Source organism: Pogona vitticeps, chromosome 3 (assembly GCF_051106095.1).
Source record: "Pogona vitticeps strain Pit_001003342236 chromosome 3, PviZW2.1, whole genome shotgun sequence".
Classification (NCBI taxonomy): Eukaryota; Metazoa; Chordata; class Lepidosauria; order Squamata; family Agamidae; genus Pogona; species Pogona vitticeps.
In genome coordinates, this window is record NC_135785.1 from 67,550,621 (window position 1) to 67,571,357 (window position 20,737).

Sequence of the window (20,737 nt, forward strand, 5' to 3'; positions counted from 1 at the left end):
CAGCCTTCTAGTAGTGTGGTTCATGGCCTGGTTCTCCTAATGTTTTGGAAGGCTGCTTATAGACAGTGTGCTCATTTTAAATTCACATGCTCCTGTCCCAATGACTAAAAGTTCATCTATAAGTGAATACATACATGACAATCAAAATGAAAACCAATGCTTAAGTAGTGAAGTTGCAAAAATGTGAGAGGAACAGCACTTTACTGTAGGAGATAATAAAATCTTCCCTTCCCAATTTGCAAAGGTGCTCTAAAAGCTGCTTTTTAATGTGGTGGTAAGAAAACAGACAGAATTTTCAGAGAAATTCTAGAACATCTGGATTTCTACTGCAAAGTCCTTAGTAGAGATTTTTAAGTTTCTGCATGAAAGATTTTGAGGGCAACTCAGAATGAGAGGCTTCTTGCAATAATTGAAAAACGGCTCTGACAATTGCTTTGTGCTTGGGTGAAGATTAGTTAATGGATGAAGAAAGGAGTCTGCTTTTGAGATTTTCCTTTGCATACTGTCACATTGTGAATGGTAGTGAGAAGTGGAAGGTATCCACTTTGACTGCTGCCATTGGTGTTATCAACATTCAGGCTGCCCTTTGCTATGTAAAGCTTGGCATCCTTTTTCTGCTGGCAATGTGGACATGAAATTGTACAGCTATATCAGGCCGTTTCCTCACATCTTTGAATCATGGATGCAGAAGCACAATATCCCACATAAACTGGAGGTGTTTTTTTTTAAAGAATTGAATATGTGATTTCATCAAATGCTTTGATGGTTGGATAACTGGGGTTTCTTCTCCATTTTTTTCCAGAAGTATTCTTTCTTTAATTCAACTGGCAAGAAATTTTTTAATTTATTTATTAAATTTATACCCCACCCATCTAGACCAAAGTCTACTCTGAGCAGCTTTCTCTGGTGATGCTTTCAACGCAGATGTTTTCTCAACTCAGTGGAGATTAATGCCCTGTTTAGATACAGGCATCATGAGGTGATGTCTCTTCACCCTAGTTATGTATTCACAAAAGGGGAAGAAAGCTTGAAATAACTCTTAAGTCCACCCTCACTTGAAATTCAAGTTTTTGTTTTTTAAAAAATAACCCAAAGTATTCAAGAAACGCATATCATCACTATAGCACATGCACAACTGGATGATTACATGAATTACCAGAATCCTATTACATGTTTATACTGCTGTAGGTCCATTAGCATTGATTTCAGTAGTGATTTGTCAAGAATGAAGAACTCTGTATAGGTCTTTGCTTTTGCAGACTGATTCACACATGTGACAGCAAATGCCCACGCCAATTTATCTTGCCTGCAGTTTGCTGCACAAATTCATCTGTTTTGATAGGCAAAATGAATAGGATTCTGGCTGCTTTTTGAAAGAAGTCAGTGATCAAATAGCCACCTGCTACCTCACTAGCAACAAGTCAGCTGATCTGCATTCTTCAATTTCATGATCAGTAACTATGGTAACTTGACTATCCTCAGGACCTTCCATTACAGCTGCAGTTTATATAGTGCTGAAGTTCAAATGTCTTGGTTTGCAAAATGAGTGTGATACAGTACTGGCAGTAACTATTTCCTAAAGGATTTCAAATCTTGTCCAGCTGAACAGATTAAAGGGTTTCACTATCTGGTTGAATAACTCGGTAGTTCTAAGAATCTAGCTGAGGAGCACAGTCCCCAGGTGCCCCCAGGAGAAGGGAATGATACATCATTTCTGAGAATTCTCTACCAAGGAAAACATGAAAAGGGTTGCCATGAGTCAGAATTAACTTGACGGCACATTATGATCATTGATGATAATGTAGTATTACACATCGCAAACCTGACCTGTTTTCCTCTTCTTCACTGGTTGACAGTTGTAAAAAAGCAAATCCCACTATATCATGTCTGGTAGCATTTGTCCAGTACATATCAAAGCAGCTGTGTGTATATTCAGATCTTTACAATGGACTTCATGAAGTTGAGGCACCAAGTCCTTTAGAACTAATTCTGATGCAGTTTGTTCAGGTGTTTCTTTTTAGCATTTTATAATCAGGAGAATGCTAATCTTTCATCCATTTTAAGAGCTAGTTTAGCACTGTGTCTGTTTGCATCAAATAATATATAGGGAAGACAGCGATTCTTAGTTATTCTCATCTTTTGCTGTGTGTATGAAACATTGTTCAGTAGCAAGAACAGTCTTTTTCAATAAACATACAATTTTGTTATGTTTTTTCTTCACAGCTTGTTGCACTTATGCATAAGGAAAGGTTGACAACTTTTGTCAGATTTTTGCATGAATAAAGCCCATCTCATATGGGCTTCATTTGTAAATAAAGCTCATATGAGCATGACATCCAAGTTTTAGAAATAATTTATTTTCTTTCAGAAATACACCCAAGCAGCAAACCTGTTTTCAGGGAGAGTGTAGCCCCATCGAACATTATTCCCAGACTTGCCTTATGACTAGCCACTTCTGTCTTATCAAGATTTACTTCAAATTAATCCTAATCCACTCCATTACAGAGATGAGGCACCAGTTTGGAGACAAGAGAGCTTCCTTTGAATTAAATGGAAAAAGAGAGCTGTGCGTCATCTGCACGCTGATAACATTGAATCCTGAAACTCCAGATGACCTCTCCCAGGGGTTTGGAAGGAAAGGCCTTACTGCCTCTCTTAGTACACATTAGCTAATGTACTAAAGTTGGATTTAATGGATGGTGTCTACAGATTTTTGTCTACGTATCTGTGAACACACAGCCCTATATGCAGGGGCTATGTAGTCACATCATTCACACTGAGAGGTTGCTTTGCATTTTGTGTCAGTAGACCCCAAAACTTTAGAGCAAACATTTATTGCCACAATATTAAGATTTTAGTTCTTACTCAGTTACACATCTGTTGACCAGTCTGACCAATGATTACTTGGGACTCTTTTGTAGACACCTTGATGTATACTATAGGTAATCAATTAATTCTGATGAATTCAGAAAAACGGAGAGACCCTGTATTGCTTGTAAAAACCCATTCAAGTATCAATTTTTGGTTGTTCTGAGGTTTCCAAGATGGTGGACAAGCTGGAAGAACCCATTCTAGCACCTACACATTTCTTAATTATGGAATCTCCTGTAAAATTCATTTCCCAAGTTTCAGCAGTCATTTCCTGACAGTAGAGCTCAATGATAGGATATATTTCACCTTGAGACCATCATATAGTGGCTGTTCTTCCTAATCAAATTCTACAGCTTTTAGCCCAAATAAAGAAATAAATTGCCATTATCTATTATAGTCTAGGAGCTATAATAGTAACTGTGTACTATCAAATATTTCTGACTCCTGGTGACCTTTTTCAGTTTTTTTTTTAAAGAGTACTCAGAAGTGGTTTACCATTTCCTTTTTCTGGTGGCATCCTGGGACTGTGCATCTTGCCAAGGCCACTCAGACTAGCTCTTCTGAGGTGCACAGTGGGCCACTGAAACTCTTAACCTTCGAGTCCACAGCTTAACTCACTGAGCTATCCAGTCAGCACAAGAGCTGTATCTTCATGGGTATTTTTTTCAGTCTTAATTCCAGAAATCAACATTTGCTAATCCAGTATCTCCTGTCATAATGCTGGGACTGTTTTCCAAGCCTATTAAGTATTCATGTTATGTTTATAGTCATCCAAGTAAGATGTATCAAGAGTGCAAAGGCAGCCATTTGATGATAAAGCAGCCTTCCAGGTTCTGTACTGCAAGTCTTGTATACTAAGGTGTTTCTGACATTCTTTATGGAACAAAAGGTTAACTTAAGTTTTGAGCAGGATCTATGGTAAGATGACTAGTAGAAGCTTTATTCAACTGCTGCTACGTCAGGCTCTCTCTGTATACTGGCCTATTTTCCCTATTAGAGGGACACTGGAAGTACCAGAGAGATCAAGAGTAGAAGGGCAATGTTTCCAACTATTTTTACCATGGCTTACCCTTCAAGACTCCTCACTGCTACATATGAACAAATACAATTGTAGCATCATGCCTGCTTTTGCCTTCAAGCTAAAACCTAATAACACGGTACTCCCTTTGACCTTGAGGGTAGAAAATGAGCAAACCTGAATTAACCCACTTTATAAGCAGAAGCAAAGTTCCCAGCTGTAGGCAAAACTCTTATTTTAAAGTCATTTAATTTGTACTTCAAGCTAAACTTAACATAATGTCAGCTGTGGTTAATAAAATGGGTTAGCTTGGTGAAAACAGCAGATCTACAGCAACCTAGGGCAATCTGAGTTCATTTAGTCTCTATCCAAACATTAACCCAGCTATTCAAGAGAGCACTGATTCTCTGAATTACAGGAAATCAGCAGGTCATGATTCCTTCCACTTCCTATAAGTTTGGAAGTCATGTGTCCTTAAATCACGCCAATGTAATGGATTGGAAACTACTCCAGATAGATTACATTTACACAAGGCTGCAATGAAGAAACCACCACAACAAAATCGTCTTATTTTGTTAAGTTTATTTATCACTGAAATTTAACACATAGCAGCAAGTCCTGTGTTGGCTTCAATTGAAAACAATCACTAACTTTACTAATTCAATCCCCCAAATTGAAGTCAACCAGCCCTTACTACAAAGCACTTGGTTTAAAGGTAAAGCACTTACTCTGAAGACAAGAAATTGGGAAATAAAGGAAGAGTGAGCATTTCCTCCAACCACACACTTGAAATAGGACATTATAATATAAATGCTTGGAAAAGGCATGAATTATCCGTAACAGAAAAAAGCAGAGTCTATATGCAGTGGGGGGGGGGAGCCCTCAGTGGTGTTCATTCAAATGCTTTCAAATTGTCATTGGTTGTTTTGACACTGCAGTAGCATTCACTGTGAAAACTGGTATTGTAAAATGGCTTGATAAGTATATGAATTCAAGTAGAGTCTACAAAAATGTCCCAGTGTAGCTGAACATCAGTAATATTTACTGTATGTAATTCAAATTAAAACATACTGAATTCACAGAATACTAGCAGTGAAAACCTCTTGCCAACAAAATACCCCAAGTAGGAAGTGTTTATGCTTACCACTATGGCCTCACAAAATTATCATTTTTAAGTACTAAAAATGTAATTCCAAACATACTTATTTCCAGATGAAAAGCTACTTAAAATAAATTTCAATTGTGTTTTTAACAGAGATATACTTGCCACTCAAACAGAAGTACAGAGTCCAATGTTTTATTTCTTACCACCAAGTGATCTGTGACATACACAACATTTGAAATTTCAGATAACCAGTATTTAATTTCCAACTTTTAGTTGCAAGTTCTATGCATGATCAGGTTACATACAAGTAAGAGTTTCATGCCTTCACATTACCTAGAAAATTTTGTTAAAGAATTCCAATTCAGAGTGTTAAAGCACCAATATTATAATCTGTTATCAAACTGATGCTAAACACCAACTTAAAACCATTTAGGCTTTGAACTTAACGCCGCACGGTGGTCCAACCATCTTCATCTGTTTCATTTTTAGTGCGACGAAGGGCTTCCCGTTCTTTTTCTGTTCTCCAGGCACCTTTCTCCTTCTCACCATCTTTTTCTCGCTCTTTGGAAACAGAAGTTGCAGAAGGAGGAGCTACAGCAAGTGGTCTTCGAACAGTTTCACGTTCTTCACGTTCCTCCTTTCTTTCCTCACCACGTCTCCAAGAGCTCACTGAAAAACAAGCAAGGGTATTGTTTCAACTGTGGCTTATTTGCTTCCTTGTACCATGATCCAATACAGAACAATTGAGTTATATTGGAATGCAAAACAATCTTAGGGCAAATCAGAAGAAACAGACACTTTAGCATATTATTTTTTGCACTGTATAAACTCACAGTCCTAAAATAGAGCATTTTATTTTTTTAAAAGGTCACCAAGTACAAATCTTGGAACAGAACTACAGAATGAGAAGCAAATAGGACATATATGTTTGATTAGGTGGTACATTTTGGAATTTAAGACTAGAATGGAAAAAATACTTTTTGAAGCCAACAGTATTTAAAGATTGAGGCTACATAGCCGGTACACAACTAAAAGACATACACTTTGTATTGCTGTAACTATAAAAGTACTTTGGAAGTAAAACAGCAAAAGTACGAGGGGATGCTGGTAAGTATTGAGCCTTTCCCAGAAAAAAATGAGCTAGGAAGCTATAAATTGAGGGCATATTGGCCAATGTGTCTGTATTCAATGGTGAAAAAAATCAATTACCTATGATTTTAACTTTCATTTTCTGGTCCAAAGTGAACATGGTGGCACCTTCAGAAAAGTTCAATGTGGAAGAGCATAGGACCATAATCAACTTCCTGTTTCTCCAAGGGAAAGGTGCAAAGCAGATCCATGATGAAATGTCACAAACTCTGGGAAACAGTGGCCCTTCATATCAACAGTTAAATGTTGAGTTGTCAATTTTTAAACTGGCCATTTCGGTGTTGAAAGTGAGAAACCCAGTGGAAGGCCTGTTTGTCTCTGTGCTTGCAAATGTGAAAGCCATCCATGACATGATCATGGAGGACCGCCTAATATCAGCCAAAAGTATTGCTATATATCTGAGAATATCATGTGAGAGAGTTGGTGCCATTATCCACAACTACTTGGAAATGAGAAAGCTGACAGCAAAGTGGATCCCCAAAGTTTGGACAACCAAACAAAAGAGGAAACGTGTGGAGTCATCGGTGGCTATTTTGGAACATTTTTCAAGAAATAAGTCAGATTTCCTGGGCAAAGTGGTAACTGATGATGTTAGTTATCAGTCTAAAGGAACAGCCTAAGGGATGGAGGCACAGTGATTTCCCCAGGCCAAAGGACTTCCACGTGCAAAGGTCAGTGCAGAAGCAAATGGCAACAGTTTTTTTGGGATAAGAAGGGAGTTCTGCTGGTGGACTACATCCAACAGAGTTCAACCATCAATGCAAAATATTACTGTGCTTTATTGACAAAGCTGAAGCAAAACATCAAGGAAAAATGTCGAGGAAAGCTCTCCAAAGGTGTCATCCTGTTGTATGACAATGCCTAGTCACACACTGCAGGCGGAACAATGGCAAAACTGATGTCCTTAGGCTTTCAAGTGATGCCCCATCCACCCTATTCTCCTGACCTGGCTCCTTCTGACTATTATCTATTCCCCAAACTCAAAAAAACACCTAAAGGGACAACGATTTGGGAGTGTTCTGGAGGCAACTAATGCTGCAAATGAGTGGTTACACCAGCAGTTGGAAGAATTTTATTTGCAGGGACTTAAGAAGCTGCAGGACAGATGTTGCATGTGAATTGACTTCCTGGGGGAATATGTAGAATACTGTGGCACTTACAGCTTCCTAGCTCAATTTTTTCTGGGAAAGGCTCAATACTAATCAGCACCCCCTCGTATTCACATCTGCAAAGAACTATCAAGCACTAAATAGTCTAACTCCACAATGGAAGAACATCCTACTTGGATATTCCTTAGCATAGTACTGACTTACATTTTAAAAGTATACGGTTAAAAGGCCGAAAGTTCTATAGATTTACAGGCCAACTATATATTTAGATAAAAGATAATCCTTCTTAATGTTTTCCTGAAAGGGTGTTATGATTGAGGAAAAGAATAGTAGAACTCCAGTTTACCTTCCTCTCTGTCTGCCCTGGGAGGTGGCCCTCTTCTTTCCCTTTCTTCGCCACGCCGATCTCGAAGATCACGACCCCGGTCATCTCTAGAGTCACGGCCACCTCTGTCCCATTCATCACGACGGCCGGAGTCCCTCCAGCTTGAAGCCTCCTCAGCTGGTCCTCTTCTCCAGCCACCATCATCCCTTTAGTAACAGAAGCATATTTTAGTAATAAGAAAAAGCTGTAACTGTAGCCTTTGCTGCAAGGGAAATGCAAAATAAAATTCAGACCAAGCCATTTTATTGCAAACTCACCACAACCTGATTTTAAAACAAAAACTGCTATTCTTTCTGAATGTACTAAAAGCACTCTTAAATGTTTATGGTTACATAAACTGCCAACTCTTCTATGACTTCTTCTTGCAATAATCAATGTACTCTTTAATTTAAATCTGTGACAGAATTAACAAAAATTAATTCTGTGTTAAAAATGGTAACCAACTAGAAACTACATCTGCATTTCAAAATACAGTACTGATGTCGTATATCTCACAATCGTACTGAAGTGAAATACCTAATCCCACAATAATTTAAGACATTTTATTAAGATGTATGAAAAATATTTTTATATGGAGAAAAACAGAGAGGGAGACATTAAAATCCAACCTAGAACGCCTGAAACGGTCTTCCCGATCAAAATCACGGTCTTTGTCAAATTCTCGGTCCTTTTCATTCTCATCACGATCTTTATCTCTATCCCATTCACGATCTTCTGAAGGTCTGGAGTCTCTGGGAGGTCCCCAGCTGTCCTCTCGAGCCTTTTCTCGTTCTCTCCATCCACCTGCCAAAAGAAAATAATTCCATTTTTCTAAATAAAAATTTCAACAGTAAAAAAAAATGCAGAGCTTCCATTTATTCAGTTATTTCTGTCCAATGTCATCTAGTCATCAGAACAGTATTCCATATAGGAATGGGACTTTTGTATTTAATGGTCTTCCTACCTGATAATTCAGGGGGAACTCCCCAAGCCGAATTATGGGAGTGAAACCCCAAAACAGCGTAAGGTAAAACAGCTCCTCTACTTGTGTTCAGTTCCCACAACGATCCTCTGGTAAGCAGGGGGAAAAGCATCCTGCTGCGCAGCAGGAACAATTTCCAGAGTGCAACAGGATGCTCTTCTCCCCATCAAATTACAGGGATAAAGTCCATTAAATACAAAAAGTCCCAGCTGTAATCCCTTATGATATCCACACATTTGCAGAAGCTGTCAGATTTGTTTTGATGGGCACAGAGGGATGCTTAGAAAGAAAGGGAGGAAAAGTGTCCTTTATCCAGTTTCAAGTCTGCATCTGAGCAACTCTATCTTTATAGACAGCAGTTAAAATAATGTTTATACATACTGGCAGAATGCAAGATGTAAGAAGTTAGAGATTTGGGGGGAAAAGTAACATAAATTAAACAAAGCACATGAAGCAGATTTTACTGAGCTCCCTGGGGAAAAAAAACATTTTGTAATGTAATGTGAACATTACAATCTGTGGAGGACAATCACAATGAACACTACTGAAGAAACCCTAACTACTAAGCTGCTTAGAAATTTGATGTCGGTGTTGAAGAATGCAAAATACTTGCTATCTCTGGCGAAGCTGAACTCTACCCACAAAAAGCAGGTGTTCCTAGAAAGCATGAATGGCAACTTGTTTCAAGTGGCCACATATTATATAACTTGCTGAGACCTTTTCGTGTCAGGAAATGATATATTTCTTCCAATTAGCACACTTACATTCAACTCATTTTGGTATAACTGAGTTATATTACTATTTTGATCATCTTCATTTAAGAATCTTTGTTCACACATCTCTTTACTCACCAACAGAAATCAAAGTACACAAATTTCACTTTGGCAAACTCCTTATCAGGTTCACATCAATTTGATACAGAAATTTTATAAATTAACATATTTTTTTCAATACAGACTTATACAGAATAAATGCTGACTATTAGACATGGGCATTTGCTATTCATTTCCCCATTCCACTTCTACATTGAAGTGGATGGCTATGTGGGGAGGTGGAGAAGGGCCAGCTGGGCTCCTTCCAGGATTGGTGCAACAAGGATGATGACAGAGCCGAGTGCTGTGCGAGTCCAGTAAGTGCCCTACCCATTTCTGGGGGCGGGACTGAGTCACCACAGCACCCGTGAGACCTCTGGGTAGAGTGGGTGGCATATAAGTTAAATAAATAAATAAAATAAAATAAATAAATTTGTTTCTCCAGGGAAACGAATACAATGTGCCCAGGTATAATGGCTACTCTTCAGAAATACAGAGTGAACAGTTCCAATCTATGTGAATCAGCTTACCTGGTTTACCAAATGGTCTCCAAGGACCAGGTCTGGAATCATCTCCCCGTCTAGGACCTCTATCATCATCAACACGTCTCAGTCCACGATCATCATCACGCCTTGACATTCTGTCATCGTCTAAGCCACGCTTTGGACCCCTATCTTCATCTGTGGTTCTCCAACTTGGCCTGTCATCATCCAAGCCACGCCTGGGGCCCCGGTCGTCATCCAAGCCACGCCTGGGACCCCTGTCGTCATCCAAGCCACGCCTGGGACCCCTGTCGTCATCCAAGCCACGCCTGGGACCCCTGTCGTCATCCAAGCCACGCCTGGGACCCCGGTCGTCATCCAAGCCACGCCTGGGACCCCTGTCATCATCCAAGCCACGCCTAGGACCCCTATCTTCATCCAAGCCACGCCTGGGACCCCTGTCATCATCCAATCCACGCCTGGGAGCCCTGTCATCGTCTGTGTTGCGCCAACTGGGTCTGTCATCGTCCAGGCCGCGCCTGGGTCCCCGGTCGTCATCCAGGCCGCGCCTGGGTCCCCGGTCGTCATCCAGGCCGCGCCTGGGCCCCCGGTCGTCGTCCAGGCCACGCCTGGGCCCCCGGTCGTCGTCCAGGCCGCGCCTGAGTCCCCGGTCGTCGTCCAGGCCTCGTCTGGGCCCCCGGTCGTCGTCCAGGCCACGCCTGGGCCCCCTGTCGTCGTCCAGGCCACGTCTGGGCCCCCTGTCGTCGTCCAGGCCGCGCCTGGGGCCTCTGCTATCTTCCAGGCTGCGCTTGGGGACCCTATCTTCGTCTAGGCCACGCCTGGGGCCCCTGTCATCACCTGGTGAGCGCCAACTTGTTCTATCATCATCTAGGATTTTTCTAGGACCTTTATCTTCATCAAGATCATGCTTCAAGGCTTTGTCATCTGGTGCTTCATCAGGAGACTGATCTCTGTCTTCTGATGTAGCCCGTGTATTCGAATCATCTTTTTGAATAGGTTTTTCATCATCCTGTGCTTCTCCACGACGCCACTCTCTATTAAGGCATAAACACCATGAATGCTGAATAAATAAATTTTTCAGTTGTCTAAAAGCCAGCTGATACTGTACATTATTCTCATACATATGCACTACTAATATACCAGTTCACATTATTTCCTGCATAGCAAGTGTACAAAGCAGTCCTGCTGGTGGTACAGATTTTATGAAACTCAGTGAGATGAACTATCCAATATGAACATCACGAAAGTATTGAAATCAACTGCTAAGTTTAATATCTCAGCACATTCCATATCCAAACGGAGTATTTTGTTATTGCAGATATATACTTGCAAAGTATTTAGAATACAGATATGCACCCCCATTACTACCATGGAGTTAGTCTGAACCAAATGCCAACGGATCAGAACTCACACCTAAGGTTTTTTCACTTTGATGCTCAGCAACTAGCATTCTGCTTGCTGAGCCCATACCCATCAAACGTGGAGTTTACTGTTGCTTGCTTTCAACTCTCACTCAACTCCCACAGAACAGCAAGACATGTTCTGGGGAAATGAATATTTGCCCAGAATTAGAGAGATGTCCACATATTTACCAGGTGAGCTTCTCTATGAATGGAATTCCAACTGGGCACCCTTACCAAAATCAACATTTTATTTGCTTATTATGTAATGAATAAGAGAGCAAAGGATCAGATGTAATTCATAGGACTGATTTATTACAAGATGATCCTCTGAGCAATTAAGTTCTTATCAACTTAAAAGTATTTAGAAAGAGACCAGCAAACAGTGAAGGCAAATAAATATTGCTAAAATAAGATTCCCACTGCTAATATCAATTGCTAATTGATCAACTGAAGTTTAAGAGCCTTTAAAGCAGGGGTGTCCAACCTTTCACCTTCCCTGGGCCACATTAGAAGATGAAAATTTGGTTTGGGCCACACATACATTTGGTTTGGGCTGCATGGGGGGGCAGCCCTAGCCATCCTCCGCAGCCCCGCTCCAAGCGCGCTTACCAGCAGCTGCGATCTCAGACAGCAGAGGCTGCCAGCTTCAACTCCGGCGGCTTTATGGGGCCGGGAGGCGGTCCACCTATTGACGGCGACAGCACAATGTAGTCACGCAGCCCCCCTCTCCCCTACCCTCCCACTCCTTCCTTCCTTCCCTCTCTCCCCCTCTACTGTTGTGACATGCCCCGGCCACATTCCGGCCACACGCGCCGGCAGTGTAACTTGAAACTTTGGAATTTCTTAAAAAATAAAAAATTGCACTGGGCTGCATTGCGAGCTGACCTGGGCCGCATGCGGCCCTTGGGCCGCAGGTTGGACAAGCCTGCTTTAAAGGAAGACATATCACAACGGTACAACTTACTAGATATATATCAGGGTACAAATATATGTGGCTGTGTTATTTTCAAGTGGAGATGCAACTGATGCATCAAGTTTAGCTATAAAATTCCATCTTGGCCTCCACTAATGGTGATGGACTTATCACTAGCTTTTGACCAGTTCAATTGCTTACAAAATAGACAGAATCTTGTCTCCTGATTCAAATGAAGCCTCCTCAAATGTATTTATTATTAATTTATTTAAAGTATTTTTATCCCACCTTTCTCCTAAAAGGTAAAGGTTCCCCTTGACAATTTTTGTCCAGTCGTGTTCGACTCTAGGGGGCGGTGCTCATCCCAGTTTCCAAGCCACAGAGCCAGCGTTTGTCCGAAGACAATCTTCTGTGGTCACATGGCCAGTGCAACTTAGACACGGAACGCTGTTACCTTCCCACCGAGATGGTCCCTATTTATCTACTTGTATTTGCATGCTTTCGAACTGCTAGGTTGGCGGGAGCTGGGACAAGTGACGGGCACTCACTCCGTCACGTGGATTCGATCTTACAGCTGAAGATCTTCAGGCCTTACAGCACAGAGGCTTCTGTGGTTTAACTCACAGCGCCACCACATCTCCTAAGAAACACCCAAAGTGGCTTACACATAATTAAAACACAAAATTAAAGCTAGAGCAGTACTAATGCATTCGAAGAAGTCTAAAACTTTAAATATATGAAAGCAACAATATTACAGTACTGTTTCCTAGACTGAGCTTTAGGTACTGGCCTTCAGCCAATCAACTACTGCTTCCAAACACACTCATCACTTCCCAGACACCCAATAAAAAGATGACCTCATATCCAGCCTCTCAAGGATACACTGGTTAATGATATCAAAAAATTCTGAGAGGTCCATGAAAGTGTCTTCCTGTTAGCACTGGTAATTTATCAGAGCAACCAGGAGGTTGGCAAAGCTGTCCTGGACCAACACTGAGACAGCTGTCAGGCAATGTGAAAGTTTAAATAATTGGTTATTTAGCCAAATAATCAGTGATCACTGAATTCCCCATATCTAATGGCAGAATCTTCTATATTTCCATTCATAATGTCCTCTTGCCTGCATGTCATAGTTCTAAACCAGGACTAAGTGACATGAATGAGTCTGAAGACCATTTTTCCAGATTCTGTGGCCGTGAAAGGGCCACAAATTGGAGGAAAATGTCCAAAGAAGTAAATTTTTAAAATTGTTTTAAGATATATGAAAAAACTAGTGCAACTTTTTAAATGAATTTTTAATTAATAAAAAATTGAAGTTGCTTTGTTATAGTTCGACTTTGTTATAGTTTGCCTCGCCTCTGGAACAATCTCCCTGCGGAGGTTTGTGCAGCCCTTTCACTGCGTATTTTAAAAAATCAATTAAAAACATGGATGTCCAGGCAGGCCTTCCGTCCAGTTAATATCTGATTCTTTTCTATTTATTTTTATTTGCTTTTTATTTTCTCTTTGCCATCTTGAAGAACTGGTTATTTAATGTAATAATTTATTTTTGTTTATATTTATTTGTTGTTTTATGTGTCTGTAAGCCGCCTAGAGTGGTCGCAAGACCAGATAGGCGGGATATGAGTAGAATAAATAAATAAATAAATAAAGTTAATTTTGTATTATGTATATTTTATATTATTATTATTATTATTATTATTATTATTATTATTAGTAGTAGTAGTAGTAGTAGTAGTAGTAGTAGTAGTAGTAATACTAATACTAATACTAATAATACTAATACTAATAATACTAATAATAATACTAATACTAATAATAATACTAATACTACTACTACTACTACTACTACTACTACTACTACTACTACTACTAATAATAATAATAATAATAATAATAATAATAATAATAATAATAATAATAATAATAATAATAATTTGTTGTCATTGTAAGTATATACACATACAACGAAATTCACAGACACCCAGAGACCAGACAGATGAACACACATAAAATTCCCCAAACACTCCCCACCCACTAAAAGTCCCCCACTAAAAATACAAACATCTACACCGCAGGCCAAGTAACACAGTCCAACTAATTATTCACTACTGGTGGTCTTTAAGCTCATTATTAATTGCAATTATAGCTCTGGGATAAAAACTATTGAGAAAATGTGTGGTCCAAGTCTTAATAGTTCTACATCTTCTGCCAGATGGTAACAGTTCAAAAAAGTTATAAGCAGGATGGGAAGAGTCTCTCAGGATGCTATGTGATTTCCTTAGACAGCGGGATGTGAAGATGTCATCCAGGGTTGGTAGCTGGAGCCCTATGATATTCTGGGCAATTTTAATGGTTCTCTGTAGAGCTTTTTTATCCGCTACAGAGCTACTCCCAAACCATGCCAGAATGCCATAGGTTAGGACACTCTCAATGGTGCTACGATAGTATGACAGAAGTAAATGCTGAGATAAATGTAACTTGCCGAGCATTCTCAGGAAATACAGCCTCTTCTGTGCCTTCTTCATTACCATGTTGGCATTTATAGTCCATGAGAGGTCCTCTGAGATGTAAGTACCCAGAAATTTAAAACTACCAACTCTCTCCACTTCCTCACCGTTTATGTACAGTGGTAAATGTACATTTCTCTTCCTCCAAAAATCAATTATGAGTTCTTTAGTTTTTTTATGTTAAGTGTGAGATGATTTTCTTTACACCAAAGTATCAACCTTTGTACTTCCTTTCTATAAGCAGACTCATTTTTCTTATTTATGAGCCCCACCACTGTCGTATCATCCGCAAATTTAATAATTGCATTGGTGTTATACAGTGGGGTGCAATCATGTGTGTACAGGGAATAGAGGAAGGGACTTAGCACACAGCCCTGGGGAGCTCCTGTATTTTGCTTTAACAGCAATTTTGATCAGGCGCTCTCTCTTGTTAAAGAGAAACTATGGGAGTCCGAGTATATCCATCTGGTCTCCAGTATCAACCAAATATGCTCTCCTATCCACTATGGTATCTTCCCTACCTTTGGCTCTGGATATTTTTACTTACAGTCCCTGCTGAACCCCCTAACCAGGAGGGCTTTTATGCTAGCGCGGCTGAATATTTTCCCCTCCGAGGTCCTCAAGGGGAGATATGCCCGAGTACCCTACGAAAAAAGAACTTGTAACCTCTGCGGATTAGAACCCGATTCAGTTTCGCATATTCTGTGTCACTGCCCCAAGTTTAGAGCTCTCCGAGACCGAATTCTAGGTCCAATCATCTCAGGCTTCTCTGGTCCCCCCCAGCTTCTGACAGGTTTCCTCCTCCATGACTTTTCTCTGGAAACTATGACTCCAGTAGCTGAGTTCCTCGCTAAGGTGCTCACTCTTCAAACCTCAAAAAAACTAACCTAACTTCTCCTACTACTTTAATTTATTATCGGATTGTATGTTTTAACTGTTTTATGCCAATAAAGGTTGCTTTGCTTTGTATTTAGTACCAGGGTACAAGAATGGTGAGATCCCATCCTTACTGACTGTGGCCTATCTGTCAGAAAATCCTTTATCCACATGCAGATCTTCTGAGGTAATCCCAGGTTGATCATAAATAAATAAATCATAAATAAAATATACATTCATAAATAAATTTATATTTTATATAAAATTTGGTTTTTTTAAAATACTTTGTTGTAGTTAATTTCATATTATTTATATTTTATATAAATTAAAAATAAATAATTTATAAATAAAATATAAACTCATTAAAATATATATTTTATATAAAATTTGGGTTTTTAAAATTTCTGTTGAACACTGCCCAGAATAGCAATTTGCAAGATGGGTGGTACACAAAACAAATAAATAGTTTCAAGTTAAGAAAAATTATTTTAACAGAATAAGCCTCCTTAATACTCTGCAGTGACCAACATTTTTGTAAAAAAGAATCATACGCAGGGATAATGTGGCATCCTGAAATCCTGGCAAAATCTCCCCCACCTCTCCTTAGGGGGCACAAGGAGGCTTTAAAAGGGAAAAAAAGGGATGCAGGCAGAGTTAGAGAGCACCAGAGGTGCTTAGAGCACACAAATGCTTGGTGGTGGGGGAGGAGGAACATTTTGCCTTCTCTTATTCAAAACCTTTTAAATCCTGAAGCAACTCAATTTCCTTAGATATACTGCTCTCCTGTCCTAATCAAAACAGAAAGAAGAAACGAGTGCAAAGCCAAGAATGCTAGAAATAAAAATAGCTTCTAATGAGGCTGTATTGCTTTTGTAGGAATAACTTTCCTTCTTTTAACCTACACTTGAAAGAACCATACACTGCACCTCCCAATTAAATACAAGAAGATTAGTAACTGAAGATTTGAATAAGAGCCCAAGTGGCGCAGAAATCCATAGTCAAACCGGAGCGCAACGTCTGTATTTTCAATCTCTAGGCATGAGGGTTCCGCAGATATGAAATCTGTAACAGTAGTACACTCTGAATTGGCTGTTATATACTGCCCTTTAGGAGACATGTATGTACTGTGATAAAATAATAGGCCTATTTTAATGTGACTTACTATGCTCAGCAACAGGATTTCAGCCATTGTCTTCGTGATGCATTTATTACCATCACAAATATACTTCACTTTGGTATTCAGTTTTGATGATATGTATACCATATAAGCTCTCTGGCTTTCCCTTTGCAGATCCTAGAACATATGTGCACAGAAGCACCAAACACTAATCTTGTGTCCGTGCTCTGTATATTAATCTCTACCATAAAGGAAAGATGGGCCAAGCTTCTGGGATTATTCTTTTTACTAGAACCCCAACATCCACCAATCTCAATCAAGAGCCCCATAGAGGCTGAGCAGAAGGTCAGAGGAATATACTTGAAATTAAGAAACATTTGTAAAGCATCAAGAACATGAATAAGTGATTTCTCAGTATCTCAAGATAACAAAAAAGTATAATAATCTTTAGACTATGCAATTAAATACCAAAGAGAGAAAAGAGAATGGGGAAGTTGAGAGATAAAAGCGACTGATTTCCACAAGTGTGTTTCACCCTGCCACCAGCCTAGTTTAGAATGAAAATGTATGCTAGACATTTAATTTGGGTTGAAAAAAACTATTTCAAACACAGAACAATTTGATTTTGAATGTATAAACAACTGGATCCGGCATTGCACAAACTGTCACCTAAACAGTTCTTATCACTTTTGTTGATGTTTAGTTGTTAAGTCATGTCCGACTCTTCGTGACCCCATGGACCAGAGCATGCCAGGCCCTCCTGTCTTCTTACCACTAACAACGGTGTTTTAAAGTCTGTTGCATTCTTACACAAGGCACCCAAATATTGGGGAAAATATTAACTACTTTAAACTTTATTGTAATAATTACCTTTCAGGCGCTGGGCGTCTCCATTCTGACTCCGGTTCAGCACTTCTTCTCCAGGTACTTTCACCATCTCGATCACCCCAACGGGATTCCTACATTTAAAGAAAAGTTTTTTAAAAAGCAAACAAACCTTACAAGCCATTATGCAACTGGATATGATTCATGTTTTCACTTCCATACATTATAATAGCACAACTGTAACATCCACACCTGACTTTAAGAAAATTTCCAACATCCAATTTTAATATTTGGGAGATTTTTCAGTTCGGCCATCCATCCAACTGATGCAACTAGAGATTTTTATGTTTTGAACTGATCTTGTCCCTTTCTTTTCATCCCTGGAAATTTGTGCTTTCATCCTAGTTTTGTTCCTTCAAATACATGCCAGTATTAGCTTTCACCATTTATTTAAAGATTCACTTATTGTGACTGGAAGAAGCTAAACTAATTTTTTTTCACTTTCAATAGATTCAGTTCCACCATTGGTCTATTACAGAACTAGTTTCCTACACAATGGTTCACAGCATTTGGCAAAATATTTTTCAGATTTGCTTCTGTTAGGTGCCTAACTAGTTTTGTAACTCAATAACCACCTTGTAGAGTGTCTTGGTTACCTTTATAATTTTAAATATTTTTTAAACAGCTCTGAACTTTGTAATATTTGTTTTGAACTAATAACTGATCCTAAACATCTAGTTTTTCAAAGATGGTAAAGGCCTTGTCACTATAATGGCAGTATCATATGCATACGAACACTTACAAATCTATTTATTTATAAATATTTTTAAAATTTTAGTCCAGTGATGACATTATTGATTATATGGGCAAGAAAACAAGTGGCAAATATGCCAAGAACAGTACATGTACAGTCGTGCCCCGCTTAACGATTACCCCGTATAACGACGAATCCACTTCATGACGATGTTTTTGCGATTGCAAAACTATGTTTTAATGGTGTTTTTTTTTTTTTTTTTTTTTTTTTTTTTTTTTTTTGCTTTGCGACGATCGGTTCCCTGCTTCGGGAACCGATTCTTCCCATTACGATGATCAAAACAGCTGATTGTCCGGTTTTCAAAATGGCAGCCGGCTGCACAAAATGGATCCCTGCTGTGTTTTGGGACGGATTCCTCACTTTACAGGCACCGAAAATGGCTGCCCCTATGGAGGATCTTCGCTGGATGGTGAGTTATTCAGCCCATTGGAACACATTGAATGGTTTTCAATGCATTTCAATGGGCTTTTTTATTTCGCTTTATGACGTTTTCACTCTACAGTGATTTCGCTGGAACGAATTAACTTCGTCAAGCGAGGCACCACTGTATCATAGTTCAGAAATCCTAACACAATTTCAAATGTTTGCTTGTATCTATATACTTTTAAAACAAATACAGAAAAGGTAAACAGACTTTTAATTTTTTGCCATAATTTACATCTGAGGACTTGACTGCATTTTTCCCCTTCACACAAGGAAGGCATTTACCTTCCTTGACAGTGGATCATCAAGATGTCTCCTCTCTTCTTCTCGGCGACGTTCTCTCTCTTCAATCTCCAGTTCTCTTTGCCGCTTCTTTCTCTCCACCTCTTCTAATTTTCTGACACGTTCCTGATATTCACGCATTTCTTGCTCACGTTTTTCACGTTCAGCACGTTCTTTTTCTTCTTGTTCTGTTCAAATAATTTAAGTAGATATATAAAGCATCATTCTATATTGGCTTTGAAAAGCTAACTACTTCCCCACATTTTTTCACTCTTTACAAACAACATTTTGTGCAAGTAAAATCTACTATTATTTTCAGGCTCAGTAAACCCAGTTCTACTGGTTACAGTCACAGCATACCTCAGAGGAGAAAAGCTCCTCATCCACTATTTGGGATGAGGAGTCTTATTTGGGAACATAAAGGTAAAGGTTCCCCTTGACAATTTTTTGTCCAGTTGTGTTCGACTCTAGGGGGCAGTGCTCATCTCTGTTTCCAAGACATAGAGCCAGCATTTTGTCCGAAGACAATCTTCCATGGTCACATGGCCAGTGCGACTTAGAAACGGAACGCCGAGGTGGTCCCTATTTATCTACTCGCATTTGCATGCTTTCGAACCGCTAGGTTGGCGGGAATTTGGGAACATAAGACTATACAATTAAGAATGAAACATCAGCATATGCTTTCATTAAGAGGCTCCCATTATGTACCTTTAAGCAACTTTTCCTCTCGCAATCGTTGTTCTTCCTCCTCTTTCTCCTGATAATAAGCAATGCGCCTTTCCTCTTTGCGCTGTCTCTTGCGTTCCTCTAAACGGTTATGCTTTTCCTCTGCTAGTCTTTCTTCGAACTGTTTAAGTTTTTCCTATAACACATGTATACATGTACACATGAACGGTAATACTAACAGTGAACTCCAGAGATAGTAAAAGAACTGACAGACCAGTGGTCAGACATGGGCCTTGAAATACCTGGACACTCGGACAAGATTTGTACATTTAACGCTTCCTCTAATCCTAAATCCCTTATTAACATCCAATACACTAGAATTCCAATGGGATCAGAAAATACCATGGAGCTCAATGAATCCACATTTTTATCCATATATATGACAGTCAGAGGACTACAGCCTGTCAGCTCATTCATAAGTCAACACACAAGAAGCTCTATTTACATGGGAAGCTGGTCATTGGCCAAACAGAAAGATAAATATTATATATATATTATTGCACCAACATACAAATATAAAGTAGCAGTTACATAGCAAAGCATGGTCAGATGCTATGGACCTCTGTACACATGTGGAGGCTTTTAAGAAACTAACATGCTATGAATAGCCTTATGTGGTAGTGGTAAGAATATAGTAGCCTTGTCTTTCAAATTTGCACAAACATTACAATAAATAAGTGCATTGCACATGTAGTTTCACATTCTGTTTTTATGAAGTTCTATCCTATAATCCAGGGGTTTCCAAATTATGGCCCTCGGGCTACATCCAGCCTGCATGGCCTTTTTATCCAGCCCATGCCTCTGTGTCTGCGTGCATATGCGCGCTCTTCTTCAGCCCTTGAAAATACCACAAGTATATTATGTGGCGCTCTGTGTGAAAAGCTTGGAGATCACTGCTATAATCAAACAGGCACAATCCTACATGTGCAAGTGTG

The 20,737-nt window shown here is 39.4% G+C and overlaps 1 protein-coding gene across 1 annotated transcript in view; it reads right to left on the reverse strand.

The window, feature by feature from the left end:
- Window positions 1–4,451: 4,451 nt before the first annotated feature.
- EIF3A (eukaryotic translation initiation factor 3 subunit A) overlaps window positions 4,452–20,737 on the reverse strand; it is a 38,925-nt gene continuing 22,639 nt past the window's right edge. The window contains exons 16-22 of the mRNA XM_072995483.2: window positions 19,785–19,938; window positions 19,080–19,264; window positions 17,603–17,691; window positions 9,941–10,947; window positions 8,246–8,420; window positions 7,599–7,783; window positions 4,452–5,663 (exon numbers count right to left, since the gene is read on the reverse strand). Coding sequence (XP_072851584.2) covers window positions 5,437–5,663; window positions 7,599–7,783; window positions 8,246–8,420; window positions 9,941–10,947; window positions 17,603–17,691; window positions 19,080–19,264; window positions 19,785–19,938 — 2,022 coding nt within the window. The 3' untranslated portion in view covers window positions 4,452–5,436. The remainder of the gene's footprint in view (window positions 5,664–7,598; window positions 7,784–8,245; window positions 8,421–9,940; window positions 10,948–17,602; window positions 17,692–19,079; window positions 19,265–19,784; window positions 19,939–20,737) is intronic.